The 15,295-nt window shown below is 47.7% G+C and overlaps 1 protein-coding gene across 14 annotated transcripts in view; it reads right to left on the bottom strand.

Annotated features, from left to right (window-relative positions):
• The window catches only part of macf1a (microtubule actin crosslinking factor 1a), a 224,883-nt gene that overhangs the window by 51,559 nt on the left and 158,029 nt on the right, over positions 1 to 15,295 (bottom strand). For all 14 annotated transcript variants that reach the window (XM_072371022.1, XM_072371029.1, XM_072371025.1 and 11 more), the window contains 18 exons: positions 15,100 to 15,273; positions 14,889 to 15,012; positions 14,603 to 14,802; positions 14,197 to 14,514; positions 13,926 to 14,092; positions 13,072 to 13,228; positions 12,849 to 12,960; positions 11,192 to 11,254; positions 10,652 to 10,890; positions 10,413 to 10,542; positions 8,465 to 8,664; positions 8,112 to 8,339; positions 7,757 to 8,033; positions 6,850 to 7,442; positions 6,512 to 6,700; positions 6,185 to 6,391; positions 4,479 to 4,796; positions 4,207 to 4,389 (listed from right to left, as the gene is read on the bottom strand). In XM_072371022.1, coding sequence (XP_072227123.1) covers positions 4,207 to 4,389; positions 4,479 to 4,796; positions 6,185 to 6,391; positions 6,512 to 6,700; positions 6,850 to 7,442; positions 7,757 to 8,033; positions 8,112 to 8,339; positions 8,465 to 8,664; positions 10,413 to 10,542; positions 10,652 to 10,890; positions 11,192 to 11,254; positions 12,849 to 12,960; positions 13,072 to 13,228; positions 13,926 to 14,092; positions 14,197 to 14,514; positions 14,603 to 14,802; positions 14,889 to 15,012; positions 15,100 to 15,273 — 3,879 coding nt within the window. The remainder of the gene's footprint in view (positions 1 to 4,206; positions 4,390 to 4,478; positions 4,797 to 6,184; positions 6,392 to 6,511; positions 6,701 to 6,849; positions 7,443 to 7,756; positions 8,034 to 8,111; positions 8,340 to 8,464; positions 8,665 to 10,412; positions 10,543 to 10,651; positions 10,891 to 11,191; positions 11,255 to 12,848; positions 12,961 to 13,071; positions 13,229 to 13,925; positions 14,093 to 14,196; positions 14,515 to 14,602; positions 14,803 to 14,888; positions 15,013 to 15,099; positions 15,274 to 15,295) is intronic.

Genomic DNA, 15,295 nt, shown 5'->3' with positions numbered 1-15,295 from the left:
TCAGAGCGATGACAACTTAACTCGTGTTTCGAACCAAGCAGCAGGATTTACGTACAGACTGGTTTCATGCCTATAATCTAATTTATAAAACATCTTAATCTGCTGTCAGACAGCTCGATAAAGTCTTGAGTTCAGACATTTGGATGTGCATGTGAGCTCTCCTGGTTGTAAAGATAACAGGTTTGGGTGGTAAGAAAAGCAGACACAGCTGTGCACACATGGCCACAGACTCGGGGGCTGAAATGACCATGTGGACCATGTGGAAACACAACCAGTACCTGCACAGACACCAGATTTTAGCACCATGCTACCTTGCTAACAGCCTGTAGCTTTACTTACAGTGAGAAACATCAACAGTTTTTCTTTTAGTGTATTTTAAGATAAACTGTCAGCTAAAAGACAGGAAGAGCAGAGCTTCTTGGCTGGTTAGCAGACGGCTTTTAATTTATCGCACCATGAAAGAAATCCTAATGAAGAGACACTGAGTTAGAAGGAGGCTGCTCTCTACCTCACTGACCCCAGAGGGTCTGTGTGAGATCACTGTTGGGAAGTTTAAACCACAATCTGATGACATTACCACCCACTCCCATGACCCGTCATCCCCTGACTGGCCTCCACCCACACCCACCTCGTCCTGAGCCCCCTCGTCTTTTTAAGCATCGGAATGACATCATCCCTCTGGATTTGAAATGGGGTCTGATGGGGGAGGGGACGCAGGATAAGGAGAGGGGTGGCCTGGTCTGTTTTGGAGCCAGACAGACATGTTTAGGTTTGAAATGAGCCGAGCTGGATCAGTTACAGAGAACCAGACAGGGAGAAGCTAGAGACAGACAAAGAGAGGAGAGCGGCTTTAAAGAAGGACGAGAGACGCTTTCACATCCTTTTATCCCTCCTTCAGAGCACCATAAGAGGGTGAAAGACGCTCTATCTGCAGGGGGCATAAATGAGAAAAAGAAGTAGAAATTAAAGAAATGGTCAGAATATATACGGTTTATTTCCTCATCTTTTTACTGGCCATGTTCTACTCTCTGTTTGACGGTTCATTTAGGTATTTTTCTCATAATATCTCCCCTGCTGTCCTGTCTTATTTGCCCTCCTATAAATACCCCTCTGCCCCCCAGACGGGGTGACAGACCATTCCTCCATGCTCTACAAAGCCTGCAGACAGGAGGTATTATTCATTCTGCACCACTTTTTGTGCTCGGCTCGGCTGATAATCAAAATCATTATCAAATGACACAATTAGCATCTACTTTCGAGCTTATGTCATCAAGAATTAGCGAGAGTTAATCTTTAGCTTTCTCATTTAAAAAAAGGAGGCATGGAAAGACCATAAAGCAGTCAAATAACAGAAAGCAAAGCACGGCTATACGGCTGAATGTTGTGTTTGTTTTCACTTAATGATTAACAAGCCACTTGGCAGCTGTGATGCTGCAGTTTCACTCTGGAATACAAAAGTGCGACACATGCAGCGGCTAGCAAGGCTAAAGCCAAGCGAGTGGCTCTTTCAGGCTGTGCAGCGGCTCGTTTTAAAGATAATTGCTGCTGTAAGGATGAGCTAATGTTAATTTCTGGTTTGTTGGTAGAGTTAGCGTCACCCTAATTAGCATTTAACTCGTGTATTGTGGCCACGGCGATGGAGCCGACAGAGCCTGCTAACCCCAGCATCCACAGCTCTTTCATGTGATTTTCTTACCCACCGAGAAGGCTTGAGCCTTGGGAAGTGGCTGGCCTCCTTTTCTGCCTGAGACACAAAACCTGGGACACTACTGGTAAAATATGCATGTTTCAGCCAGTACAACTGGCCCACAGTCGTATCTGGATGCGTTTGTGGGTACATTTTATTCATCATTAGTATATTTAAGAAGATACAGTTTCAGCTGCAGAGAAATGTCAATTCAAACGTGTCCTCAGTAAAAACAGCTAACTTGTGCTCTCATCACGTCAGAGTCGGTGTGTACCGACCCAGCTGGAGTTTGTTTAAGTGGCAGGTAACTGAAGATCTGGATGACCTGCGACTCCTTCAGTTTTAACCAGTTTATTTCCAGTTACAGGGCGCACAAGTACACCCATTCATCTGCTCACTGGCATGATCGATATAACCACAACATTCACATAACAGCTTCTCAGACTGTCTGATCTGGGTTTGTTTTTCAAGTGGAGCCTATTCATCCTCTCACAGCTCTCTTTGAATCTCTCCTCTTCTTTCAACAGCTCTTTATCTCCTCAAACTGTTTGTTCTCTGCCACACACATTTCACTGGTTTGCTCTCATTAGGAGCCCAGCGAGGGGCAAAAAGACGAGGAAGAAGAAAGAAAGACCCAGAAACAGGCGGAGGGATGAAGGAAACTAGCACAAAGAAAGGTTAGCAGGGCAGGAGGGCAGATAATGCTCAAGTAATCAAGTTAAGATGGATAAAAAGAGGAAAACGTGGCGGTGAAGATGGAGACAAGAAGGAAAGTGTCACATGAAATGTTCTTTGATCCACCCACACATCTTAACAAGAGTGGAGCCGATCACCCGGCAGGAAACGTGTCCTAAATTTTTCAAATGCATGAAAATGATTAGCGCCGATACCACATGACTCATCTGCCTTTTTTTTTTTTAAAAAGCGCGACCTTTCGGCTGCTGAGGATCAGTGTTTGTGGCTGTGTGAGGGATTCCTGCATACTTCTCCTGAGCTCTCACATAGCTGTGCAGAAGTGGACAGGATATTACATCATGGCAAGAAAATGTGCTCTTTAATGATAGCAGCCGGACTGAAAGAGGAGTCTGTGCGCTGACACGAGCGCTGCAGCAGCAACACGGCGAGATACGACGGAGGAGAGACCAGAACTCCGTCCCGAGGCCTCATGAGCAGCTAACCTGAACAACACTAAACATGACAAGAAAACCAGCTTTTTGTGCATGTGTTGGCCTGCAAAGTCATTTCCTTATTTCCACTTTTGGCTTTCACTGATCTTTTTCAACAACTAGCAGGTAATTTAAGCTGTGATGCAAGAATGCAACACTTCTACTGCTCAAAGTCTCTGTTTGTTTCCTTTTAAATGGATAATTGTGGATTGTGAACCACTAACAAAACTAACTTTTAGCAGATAGCAGTTCTTTCTCTGAGAAATGTAATGAAAATAATGAAAACAGCATTAAATGCAGTCTTAGATTGAACATGTGCACGTTCATAATCTTGTAAATACAAGAATCTTTCATCTGTGAGTTGTTTATGCAACAAACTGCACATTTCTAAAGCAGGATGACACATGTTTTTATCATAAACGTGTCATTTTGTGACTGAGCTGAGTATTTAAGGCTTTATCTTTAAAACTGAGAACTGTATTTAAACTGTTTAGTTGGTTTAAACTGTGCAAAATCCAAACTACCAGCCAATTACTGTGTGCTGTGTCCTTAAAAGGCATCGTGTACTTTACAAAAATGGGAAAATGCTTGAGGTAAAAGCAGCAGCAACAGCAGCTGTTCCCCATGATTTTATAATACCAAGATGGTTTTAACCACAAGAAAAGGGCGCAGAGAAAAAGAGGCTTTGCTCTGGTATCAAATTTAGACTGTTGTCCATCACCACGGTTACAGGATCAAAACGCTAAAAGGGTGTAGCCTGAAGTTCAAAAAGGAGGGATGTGAAATACGTGTCCATGTGTTTGTTGAAGAGAAACAATGACGGCAACGTAAGGATGCTTCAGAGTGATTCAGCAGGCTTTTTAAAGAGATGTCTGACTCATCTAATCACTGTTCGCGACACACAACAGTCGCCCCTCACATGAACAAACACACACACATCCCCTCACCTCATGGTCTCTGGAGCAAACAGACCTCCACAAATATTGAATGTCACTATTCATGTCACACAAAGAGCTGCTCTGTGAACCAGAGCTCATGTTACACTGAACATTTTCTGCTTATGTGTGCAAATTAATTTCAGAGGCATGATGGGAAAGGAGGAGACTGAACACACACACATGCACACGCTTCCTAACCCGAGTTCTCGCTCACAGAATCCAGCAGATATTCTGACCGTGTCAGAACAGATGTGCACAAATCGGTGATAATAAAAGCCTTTGGCCAAACTTAATGCAAATGTGTAGAAAATGGGGATGGAATGAGATAACTACTGAGGATCAGATTCCCTGAACATCCTCAACACAAACAGATGGGAATCTGCAGCTTTCACACTGAATGACCAGCAGCTCCTACCTTGAACTCCTGCAGCTGCTGTTTGATCATCTCCACCTCTGTGCCAACCAAGCCCTGCGCGTTCAGCCCCTCTTCAGCTCTTCCCAGCAGGCCTTGCAGCTCTGCCACCAGCCTGTAGAAGTCCTGAACTCTTTCAGCAGCATCCCCAATCTGATCCAACCTGGCCTGGCCACGCTCACTCAGCTGGGAACAAAGAAACAGGATGAGGCAGTCGCAACACACAGCCAGAAAATGATGACAACCCTCTTCACCTCATCTTCCTTTTCACTCACCTTGCCGGCCTGGCGGCTCAAAGCCTCCGTCTCCCTCCTGAGAGCCAGCAGGTCAGGCGAGGAGCCCTCTCGCCGCAGCATGCTGGTGCACTCTGATCCGTGTCCCTCCAGCTCACTCCTCAGGTTGGAAAGACGGGAAAGGAAGCCCTTCACGGCGTCGGCCTGAGAGGCCAGGGAGTCTGCATCCCGGCCAACAGGGCTGAGGGAGTCCAGCTCATCATCGAGGTCGGCAAGACGGGAGAAGACATCCCGGACGTGACCCTGGACCTCGCCGACGCCCTGCAGGCGAGACTCCAGGGTGGAGCAGCACTGCTCGATCTGATGGAGGAGGAGGACGTTTGTTCAGTTTAGCTTCTGGTCTCATCTCACTGATATATTTCTGGTTTCTCTCAAGGAAAACCCAGAGTGAACAAGTGAAGAGCTGAAAGACGAACATGAACTACCTTTTTGCACATGGATGCGACATTTGTGCAACACAGAAAGACATTTCCTCAAATCAGAGATGAATCTGATGAGGCCCGTTTGGTCGAAACTGAACAGCTTGCTGCGACAGAACAACATGCAGCCAAACCAGAAATGATGCAACACAACAGCCAGTAAAAATAGATTTTGTCTGTGTAGGTGCGAGGAGGAGACAGCTGAGGTATTATCTAAGCCTGATCCGCTTTAGTTTCTACAACGCAGGACTCAATATAGATCAATATTTTAAAGAAGATAAATAAAACATCTCGGTAAATAATAGCAAAGCCTGCTGCAGTGAGAACTGTGGCGGTAACTGTAACCTTAAATGGAATATTTGGAGGCTGAAGCGTAGAATATAGATGCAACACCGCAGGTGCTAAAGTCTCTGGTTTACATTTCAAACAATGATTCAGTGTTGAATGTCCACACTGACCATATATGACGACTGCAAGTCTACGGGCAGAGCAGCGAGCGTCGCTCTGCTCTCTCTCAGCTCGCTGACACGCACACATTAGATCTGACACACTCTCACACACAATGACCCTCGGTATAAATAGTTCCCCCAGATGAATAACATCTCTCCACTCCGGGGTGAATTAATTGCTGCGGTTGCATTAATTCATAACTGCTGTGGCTCATTTCATCGCTCTTCTCTGTTTGTGTTCGGCTGACGGCTGCAGCGGCTTCCCTCATGACACAGTCCACTCGACTTTAAACTGTGGCCTAAATCACAGACGACACAAAGCTGCAAGTCAAATGCTTTCAAACCGTTTCTCCTCCACTGAATTTCATAACAACACTGGGCAGAATGTCAGAAATGACAACTGTACATCGAGTAGTTCAAAGCATGGAGAAGCACTCTGTTTGCAGGGGAAATCTAACTTTACTTCAGTCCCTGGAAGGAAGCATCATGAATGACCTGCAGTAGCTGTGGCAGCCATGATGTGAGCAGGTGCTTTAAAACTTCCTGATTTATCAGGATGTTTTCACACACAAACACCTGAGAAGTTCAGGAGAAGTTAAGCTGCTCACCAGCTTTCTTTTGCCTGCATGAGACGACACAGTAAGAACGCAGAGGGTGAAGTTTCACCTCTGCAGCATCACAGCTGTGTGTGCGTGCAGCCGGACTCAGATCGCACTGAGCTGCTTCATCTTCTCCTAAGCCTGATGAATGTTCTGTCCCATCAAAGTGTTTAAGAAGACACCCAAGGCTATCTTTGTTTGACTGGTGGACCGCTCCTCACCTTGTCAGTGACGTCCTCATATTCTCTCTCCGTGTCTTTGGCCTGGTCCTGAAGTTTCTGTGCTCCCTCAGTGCTGCCTCCTGGTGTTTGGGGTGCATCCTGCACCAGGCCCTGAGCCAAGTCTCTGAGGTAGACCACCTGAGGTTGCAGCGACCTCAAACTCTCCTGCTGACCTCTCAGCCTCTCCAGGCTTTTAGCGCTGCATGCCTGAATAGGACAGAAGCACATGTTGCCAATTATTTTTCACAGTCGCTGCTTTTTTTGGCCCTACTTTTATTCATAAAAACTGCAGAGATATGCATGTAAAGGACCAATTAATTTCAGCACCTGAGGTCCTAAAGCCTCCTGAACTTCAATCTGGTGCTTGGCGGCCTCCAGTCTCCTCTCCACAGCCTGCCTGCCCTCCTCAAACTCCTTCAGGCGGCTGGCGAGCTCCTCCAGTTGGGAGGTGCGGTTGAGAAGCCTCTCGCCCAGTCCGTCCACCCGTCGGTTCAGCTGGGCTTTCTCATCTCGTACCTTCAAGAAATTGTTTTTCTTCAACTTAATTCTTTTACTTTTAAGTAACAAAACACACATAAAACATATTTAACTGACATGGATGGAATAAGATTCAATTTTGGAGTCCAAACACATTCAGACACAGACATTCTGTGCCTTCTTCGTACCTCTTCCTCTCCGATGCAGCACTGCTCCAGCAGTTGATCAGCTGCTGTATTAAAAGCTTCCAGAAGGGGTTGTCGTCTCTCGAGGTCCAGAAACAGACCACGGGCTCTCTGCAGGGCTTCATCCAGAGCAGCCGAGTCCAGTGACGGGTGGAGCTCTCCATCTTTCCCCTCACACTCTGCTAACCACGGTGTCAGCTCAGCCTTGTGCTGATGGTAAGCTTCTGCTTTGCTCAGTGTGTTCTTCAGTCTGCCCTCACGGTCTGTGACTCTGTGGTTCAGCTCCTCCCAGTCCTGTCGCAACGAGGCCAGACGGGACTGCAGAGCGGCGCGTTCGTCAGCTGGGAGAGTGGCGAGCAGCGACACGCCCTCGGCCTGAATCAGCTCGTAGGAACCTCGCTGACTGGCGATCCCACGCTGGAGCTCATCGGTCTGGGCCAGCAGGGCCCGGATCGCCTCGGGCTGACAGGGCAGGGAGACAGTGGAGGATTCTCTGGGATCGGCCTGTTTGTTGAGCCAGGAGCGCAACTCCTCAAACATCTGCTGGAACTGCTGAGTGGACGACAGGGCGGCCTGGAGCTGAGACAGGCCGTCAGCTGAGGGAGAGAAGCAGAGCGCAGGAGATTAGAATCATAAACACTGACAAAGTCTTACAAACAGAGAGGAGAAATAGGTCTCGTAGAAGTCGGCTGTATTTATTTAAAAGGATTTGTTAGCATTTTCTTGGACTAAAACACTTTTTCCATCAGAGATTTGAAAGGATCGCGTTTGAAAGAGGAAACTACTGCAAGCTTAAGCCTTCACTGATCAGTTAGTTAAAAACATTAACACTGAACGATCTGTGGTGAACAAAACAGAACCAAATACTGATTAAATCCAGGCAATAACATGTCACTCCAACTCCACAAACCTGCTCGCTCCTCCAAACTCTTGAGCGGCCCGCTGACACTCTCCAGTCGTTTACTTAGCTCTTCCTTCAGGTACGGTTCGACCACGATGGCGCTCAGTTCCTGGCAGAGCTTCTCAGCCTCAGCCAGCTCGGCCCGCCTTCGCTCCAGCTCTGAGCGGATCTCTCCGGTTTCTTGCAGCCGACGTTTCAGCGCCTCGGGCTGAGCGCTCAGCGAGGCCTGAGCGTCTAACCTCTCACTCAGAGCGGAAACGCTGGAGGAGAGCTCTCTGAGCAAGGCCTGGGGGGGAGAGCCGGAGGTTTAAGGGATTTTACTGGCGCTGCTACAGCAACTTTACTCAATCTACACTAATCTCACCTGGTATCGTTCGCTGGTTACTTGGGCCTGATCGATGTGGTTTGATCTCTGACTCAGTCTGTTTGTGAGGTCCTCCCACTGCTGGGAGACGGAGCCCAGTTCAGTCCGGACCTCCTCCAGGTCCTTCGGGTCCTGAGCAGAGTCACCAGTTTGGGAGAGGATGCCCTCAGCCGACTGAGTCAGCTGGTCAAACTGTGGCCGCCGCGTCTCAAACTCACGCAGCATGAACTGAAAGCAGAGGACACGAACGAAGCTTCAGTGAAATGATCAGGTTAGTGTTTGAAATAAAGGAAACTTAGAGTCTCTGAAGGTAAAAACAAAGCCTGGGGATCCTGTGGGTCTTTGACACATACCTGCACTTGTTGTTTCTGCGTGTTGAGCATGTTGGGGTCGATGCTCAGAGGTCCCAGCACGCTCATCATCAGCTCCTTCTCCCTCAGCCACGGACCCAGCTGATTCGCTGCCGAGGCGAAGCTGCCCAGCCTGTCGGCGCACGTCTCCAGCTCAGTCTGTCTCTGGGCTGCCGTCTGATTGGCTGATTGCCAGCGAGAGTCTGAGGAAATAATCATTAGAAAAATAAGAATACTTTTATAAACTGCATAGATGATGAAATCAGGAACATGTGACTATTTCATGATTTAAAAATGGAGGGCAGCAAGGAGTGGGGTTATATGCTCACTTCTCTTTGTATCTGTTAAAAATCTGGCAGCATTATCCTCAATCAGATGTCGTCTGACACCAGGAAAAACCACGCTGCTGTGGTCCAGTCTGAGCAGGACTAAAGCATGACTGAGATCCTCTGGATCAGCACGGGGAGGAAAAGCTTGACCCTGGAAAGCTGCTTCAGACGTGCAGAACAGGACGACAGCAGCGTGGAGGAAACGCTTTCCCCTCAGATCTTTTATCTCATTCTGACAGGATAAGAAGCAGGAAGTACTGGTCGTATTTGGATTTAACGGGACGCATAATTGTGTGTCATCAGCGTAGCAGAAGAAAAGGTCTAACCATAAGGAAGCGTATGAACAGTGATCCATGAGGGACCCCAAAAGAGGAAGAGAACCCTCCAATCAGAACTGAGAATGACTTGAGAGATAAACAAACCAGTCCAGGGACACAGAACCGACACCAGAATTGAAACGTTTGTTCCTTCGATGAAAAACAGACGAAACAACAGTTCCATTGTGATGCTGATGATTCTCAGCTGTACTCATCTATGAACCCAATCAGTTGCTCAGACGATGCTGCTAAATTCAGACAAACTGAAGTTGTTGTCTTTGGACCTGAGCGCTTCAGGGAGAGACTGTCCAGTTATACATCTACTCTGGATGTCATTTCTTTGGCTTCTAGTCCTACAGAGAGGAACCTTGGAGTTATTTCTGACCAGGATCTGTCCTCTGAGTCACACATAAAGGGTTCTGTCTTCTTTCACCTCCGTAATATTGTTAAAATCAGGGACATCCTGTCTCAGAGTGATGCAGAGAAACTGCTTCGTGCATCTGTTCCTTCGGATTGAACTACTGTAAGTCTTTATTATCGGAAAAGCCTCCAGCTGATCCAAAATGCTGCAGCCAGGGCTCTGATGAGAACTAATTGGCTTGAATTGGACCATCTTGAAATGATGTCTGATGCACTTTGACGCTTTATGAATAAAACTGAATTTAAAGGGTATTTTGTGTCTTTTTCAAATGTAAAATATGAGATTTTACATTTGAGAGATTGATGGAGATTCATAAATGAGAATAATATGATTTTGAACACAATTAGCGGTGAAGACACTGAAAAAGCCTCATTCTGCTACTACATCCTCTCCTTCTCTGACTCATGTTCTGGGCATCCAGCAGAGAGTGTGTGTGTGTGTGTGTGTGCGCTCAGTTCATATAGCTATGAAAAGGCTTTATGAAATATGAAATATAAAGGCCTCCTTCTTGGATTTCACCTTACATATTTCTGTCTTGCTTAGCTCATAGGAGGCGCTGGTAAAAATATCAGGCATGTGAGTGAATAAACAGCTCCGACAGGAACATTTCCCACTCTCCCTGAGCAGTACTGATCTCACTTCCGCAGCATTATTAAAAACTCTGAGGCACTCTGCCTCCCTCTTCGTTTTTCTTGAATATCCCTTAAATCTCTTTAAAAACATTTTATTTCACAGAAACTCTAAATCGTTATCCCTTTCTTATTGTCTGAGCTTCTGAAATGATGCAAACAAATGAACCCACACTCACATTTCTCTGTTTTAAGTCTCTTAGCCTCTCTCTAAGTATCAGCATACGGCTGGTCCCGGTCACCTGCAGCACATACCTATATCCTGCAGCTGCTGTCTCCAGGTGTCGGCCTCAGGAGAGTCGGGGTTGTCAGCGATGAGTTTTCTCAGTGTACTCTTCAGCTCCTCCACCTTCCCGGTGTGCTCTGCCAGCTCTGAAATCAGGGCCTGAAGGACAAGGATGATGAAACATTCTTAGCATTTTTGGAAAGAAGCAATTCAGTGAAAGAGAATACTCCAGCTTTGAGAGAAAGTCTCAGGTTAAAGATGCTTTTACCTTGTTCTCCTGGGCCTGAGCACGCACCACCTCAGGCTTGGAGGGGGAGGCGGTCTGCCCCAGCTTCAGGCTGTTTTCCCTGTCACTCAGCCACTTCTTTAGCTCATCTGTGCCCTGCCTGGCCTTCTGCCTCAGCTCCAGTGAGGCCTGTTGGCGACTCAGACGCTCCTTTAAGTCCCGGCCCAGACCGTCGTACCGGCCGTTCACATCAGAAACTGCCACCTGGAGCTCTGTCAGGTCTGAGGGCAAAACGGACACAGAAAGTTCATACACAGAAGACGCTTTCACAGGAGGCAGCGCAGATATCAGAGCGATGTTGAGCCAATCTGACAGATGTTTTTAATGGACAGAAAGCTGACAGGACAGAACAGGAAACAGTAAAACAAAGCAACAGCTGTAAGCATTAAACCCAACACTAATACAGCCGTTTATTAAATAAATTCCATCTCTTAACTTACTCTAAGTTCTTATGGACCTGATCTGGGCTTTCTGAGGACGTGTGAAAGGAGAGTGACAGACACAGCTGGAGGAAGAGCTCACCTTTACAGGTGTGAATGCCGTTCACACTGCTGGGACCTGCTGAGCCATTGATTTGAGGGGCACCTGGGAGAGAGACACACAACCGACTGAGAACAACACACTCATGCAAACACCGTCACACAAACCAGGCGGGGTGATGAAAAGAAACGCCCCACAGCCCCAGAGAGATGTGTTAGACAAAAGCCATGGAAACAGACATCAGTGAGAAAGACAAAGGGATCTCATGGATGCTGAAGAAGACAACATAACACATCACTTTGTGTTGAAGTTGAACTGTAACTCATTAATACGGCAGTCTGGTTCGAACAAAACAAGAGCCGCAGGCAGTTAAATTCAACGGCGTCACCGAAGTAAGAACCTCTAATCATGGACCGACAACACGGCTCCTCTGAGTCAGTTAGGAAGCTGGCTGTAAAATCACATTTCAAGAAAAGCTGTGAAGGCTTCTGAGACGCAATAAAAACTTCAGGCTGAATAAATCATTTGCAGCATCTTCACAGACCAGCTTCATGATATTTAGAAAACAGAAGCAAATGTAGAATCTGAAGCAGCAACACACTCAGTGACAGTCATCAGCTTCCTTTTAATGACACTTTCATATCTTTCTTGTTGCTCAACAGTCGGTTGAAAAGACGGCACCTTGATGGCAGCATCTGTCTCTCCAGAACTCCAACATCCAGCTGTGCATCAGTGGTACCTTCACCCAGATGAAGCCCTCCATGCCATGGACTCTGATGCAGCCCCAGACCATCACAGACGCTGGCTTTAAACCTTCCTCTGAGAACAGCCTGGATGCTCTTTCTCAGCAGTTTTTCCCAGAAGCAGCTGAATCGTGGACTCATCTGCCCACAGAACACGTGTCCACTGTCTTTCTGTCCATCTGAGATGAGCTGGAGTCCAGAGAACTGGGCCGTGGTTCTGCTCAGAGCTGATATATGGCTTCCTCCTGGTGTGATGCAGCTTCAGCTCACATTTCTGGATGCAGCCGTGGACTGTGTTGAGTGGAAATGCTTTTCCCAGCTCCTCCTGAGCCCATGTGGCTGTATGGATCATGGTGGCCAGACGGTTTCTCCTGCAGTGCTGCCTGAGGGCTCCGAGCTCATCCAACAGTGCTTTCTGCAGTTTGGCACAAAGCGGTGAGCCACGACCCATCCTTGTTGGAGAGGCTGAACCTCTGGTGGAAGCTGCTTTTATACCCAATCCTGACACCCTCACCTGTCAGCAGGTAATCTGCTGAGTGGAGAATCCTCCAGATTCTGTAAACCTTTCTCTTCCTTTTAGCCCCTCTAACAACTGTTTGTAAGTGAGCTGCATCTAATTCTAGGTTTGTTTCTATTTCCTACCTGTAATAAAGTTGGTCTGTGAAACTTTTTATTCCTACAGTCTCAAACCATAAAAGTAATCAGAACCAGCTGTTTGTACTTCTTCCTAATCCCTTGATTATTTGCCGTCACAGCTTGTTCGTCACCATGACAGAATCAATCATCAATGTAAAAGAAACCGGCTGTTTTTGTTGTCTCTGTCTCTTTGTTCATGATCTCATTTTCTTTTCCGAATCATTTGGAATCTTTCTGATGTAAATCTCACCATCAGTTTCTTGTGTGAAAACAAAGTGAGACAGGGAGAGTGAAACAGTGCCGGCTGGCCGTGTCCTTACCGGTTTTGGTCTGAGGGGCGGTGATATCGATGATGAGGGTCTCCAGCTCTGAGCCCGTCTTGTTCAGGTCCTGAACCCTGGATCCCTGTGACTCCCAGTCATCCAACAAGTCCTGAAGTCGTAAAACATTTCACTGAGTCACTCAGCTTTAACAGGAACATCATGAAATATATTCTCATTGTACGAATGATTCACAGCCACTCTGTGATTTAATCACACGCACCCTGAGCTGCTGGACTCTTCTCTGCAGGCTCTCGGTGTTGAGGTTGGCCTCTTTGGAGGGAAGCTGGTCCTGCGCTGTCTGCAGCCACCGGGCGAGGGAGCCCGAGAGGCCACGGAACTGCAGCAGCTGCTGCTCACAGGCCTGAACGGCAGCAAACCTGAGTGTGGAAAGAGAGGAGAGGGGAGGAGGAGGATGGGAACAGAGAAAAGGAAAAGAGGAAAAGAAGGTGAAGGCGCAGGAACGTTCCATACTCTCTAAAAAAAGAACATGCCAGACATGAAGCGTTCGAGGCCTCCAGGAAACATTAACACGACCTTGACCTCCGGCTCTTTCTGTATGTATATATATATGATCTGTGTGGAGCTGTGGCTGGAAAAGTGCTGAGTTCCTGTAGACAAAACAGCCGAGAAGCCGTCTGGCAGGGAGCGGTATCATTACCGTGCTGCTATTTTCTCTCCTTCGGGATTCGAGGCTGCGAGTTATCCGAGACGGCAGTTTATAGGACGGACAATGAGCCGTGTTCACGCTGCTTATAGATATATATTTCACACAGAATCTGTATGCATGTGGAGCCGACATAAACTCCGACCCCCTGCTGTGTTCTCAGCTGATACGACATCAAACTGGACTGGCTTAAGGAACGACTGTTTCAGGAACTAGTTCAGTCTGTCCAGTCAAACATTGTGACAGCTAATTCTCTCTGCAGTTGGATGATTTGAAGATGTTCGGATCAGACCCGACACCTGTTACAGGTTACTGACTGACTTGTATGTAGCGCCCCCTGGTGTACGTTATGGTGAACAATCAGCTGCCATCTTTTCTGAGAAACTCCCATCCAGAACACTCGTTTTCACCTTTCATTGACATTTTCTTCCAGTTTGTTGAACTCTTCAGTCACATCTTTCACATGGTCCAATAAGCTCTGAGTATTACTGAAAGCTTTTGATTGGCTGAGCTCAGTGCCGAGGTTGCAGAAGGACTTTAGCTGGCCTGCTTCCTGCTCCAACTCAGATCGGACCTCCTGAAAAATGTTGCAAAAGAGAAATGTACAACTTGAAACTTCAGAGACTCGAAGAAAAGATTTGATGCTCAAACTGTCAATGAAAACCCAGTCACTGCGCTAACCTCGATGGTCTGCCTGTAGTCATCCAAGCTGCGGTCCGGCTGGCCCACGGGGCTCAGAGCCTTCAGTCGGCTCTGGGTAAAGACCCGGAGGTCGGTCCCAAGCCGCTCGTAGCTCTCCAGTTTGGGCAACAGCCCTTTGAGCTCAGCCTCCCTCTCAGCCTGGCTGGCCTGAGCAGCAGCGTAACGCTGAGTCAGTTCGTCTAACCCGCCCTGAAGGCCCGAGGCTGTGGAGGCGTCAGAGCTGTGGAGGAGCTTGGAAACAGAGTCCCGTGTTGCTTCTACACTGCCCTGCCTGGACAGCAGCTCCTGGCGAAGCTTCTACAGAAGGGAAGAAGATGGTTGGACCGTTTTAAAGGGAGATGACATTCTTTTAAAATGAATGGAAGACATTGAAAGACGGTCCTACCTGGTTCTGGGTCAGAGCATCTTGAACAGCCTGTGCAGTGGGCTCCACTGGTCCGGGAGTCACAACCAGTTTGTCCAGCCAGCTCAGCAGACCCCTCAGGCCCTCCTGGACGCTGACGGACTGCGCCACAGCTGTCTGCAGCTGCTCGGCCCGTTCGGAGACGGACGCAGAAAGGCTGCCGAATCTCTTCTCTAAACCATCTGGATAAAAACGTTTAAGCTGTCAGTGAGAAAACAAAACCAGAAACTCAGGTTCAGATTAGAAGAGAAAGGATTTGGGAATGGACCTGCTGCACAGAGGATGTCGACGGCTTTCAGAGAAGGAGATTCGTCTGTGCTGACCAGATCTCTTCCGGCTCTCTTCGCCCTCTCCAGCTGCACCGAGCGCTCTGCCAGCTCGTCCTGAAGCAGCTAAAAACACAGGAAACAGCTGATCAGCGCTCTTTCCTGGTGTTCTCCCGCAGCTTGCGTTTCTGTAAACTGTCATCCTTGATTCACCTGGACTTGTCGTAAAGTGTTCTGTAGGTTCTGTGGGTCCGTGTCTCCACTGGACTTGGCTATGCTCTGGTTTTGTTCCTGCGTGCTGAGCCAGGAGTGGAGGGAGACGACCTCATCCTGGTACTGCTGGTATCTCTCCAACAGGCCGGACAAACGCCCGCCCAACTCTGTTGACTGCACGAAACCCATTTTTAAT

The sequence above is a fragment of the Leuresthes tenuis genome, unplaced genomic scaffold (genome assembly GCF_036924035.1).
Source record: "Leuresthes tenuis unplaced genomic scaffold, fLeuTen1.0.hap1 SCAF_18, whole genome shotgun sequence".
NCBI classification, from domain to species: domain Eukaryota; kingdom Metazoa; phylum Chordata; class Actinopteri; order Atheriniformes; family Atherinopsidae; genus Leuresthes; species Leuresthes tenuis.
Note: the sequence above shows the minus strand (reverse complement) of the source record. Positions and strands in the feature narration are given on the sequence as shown.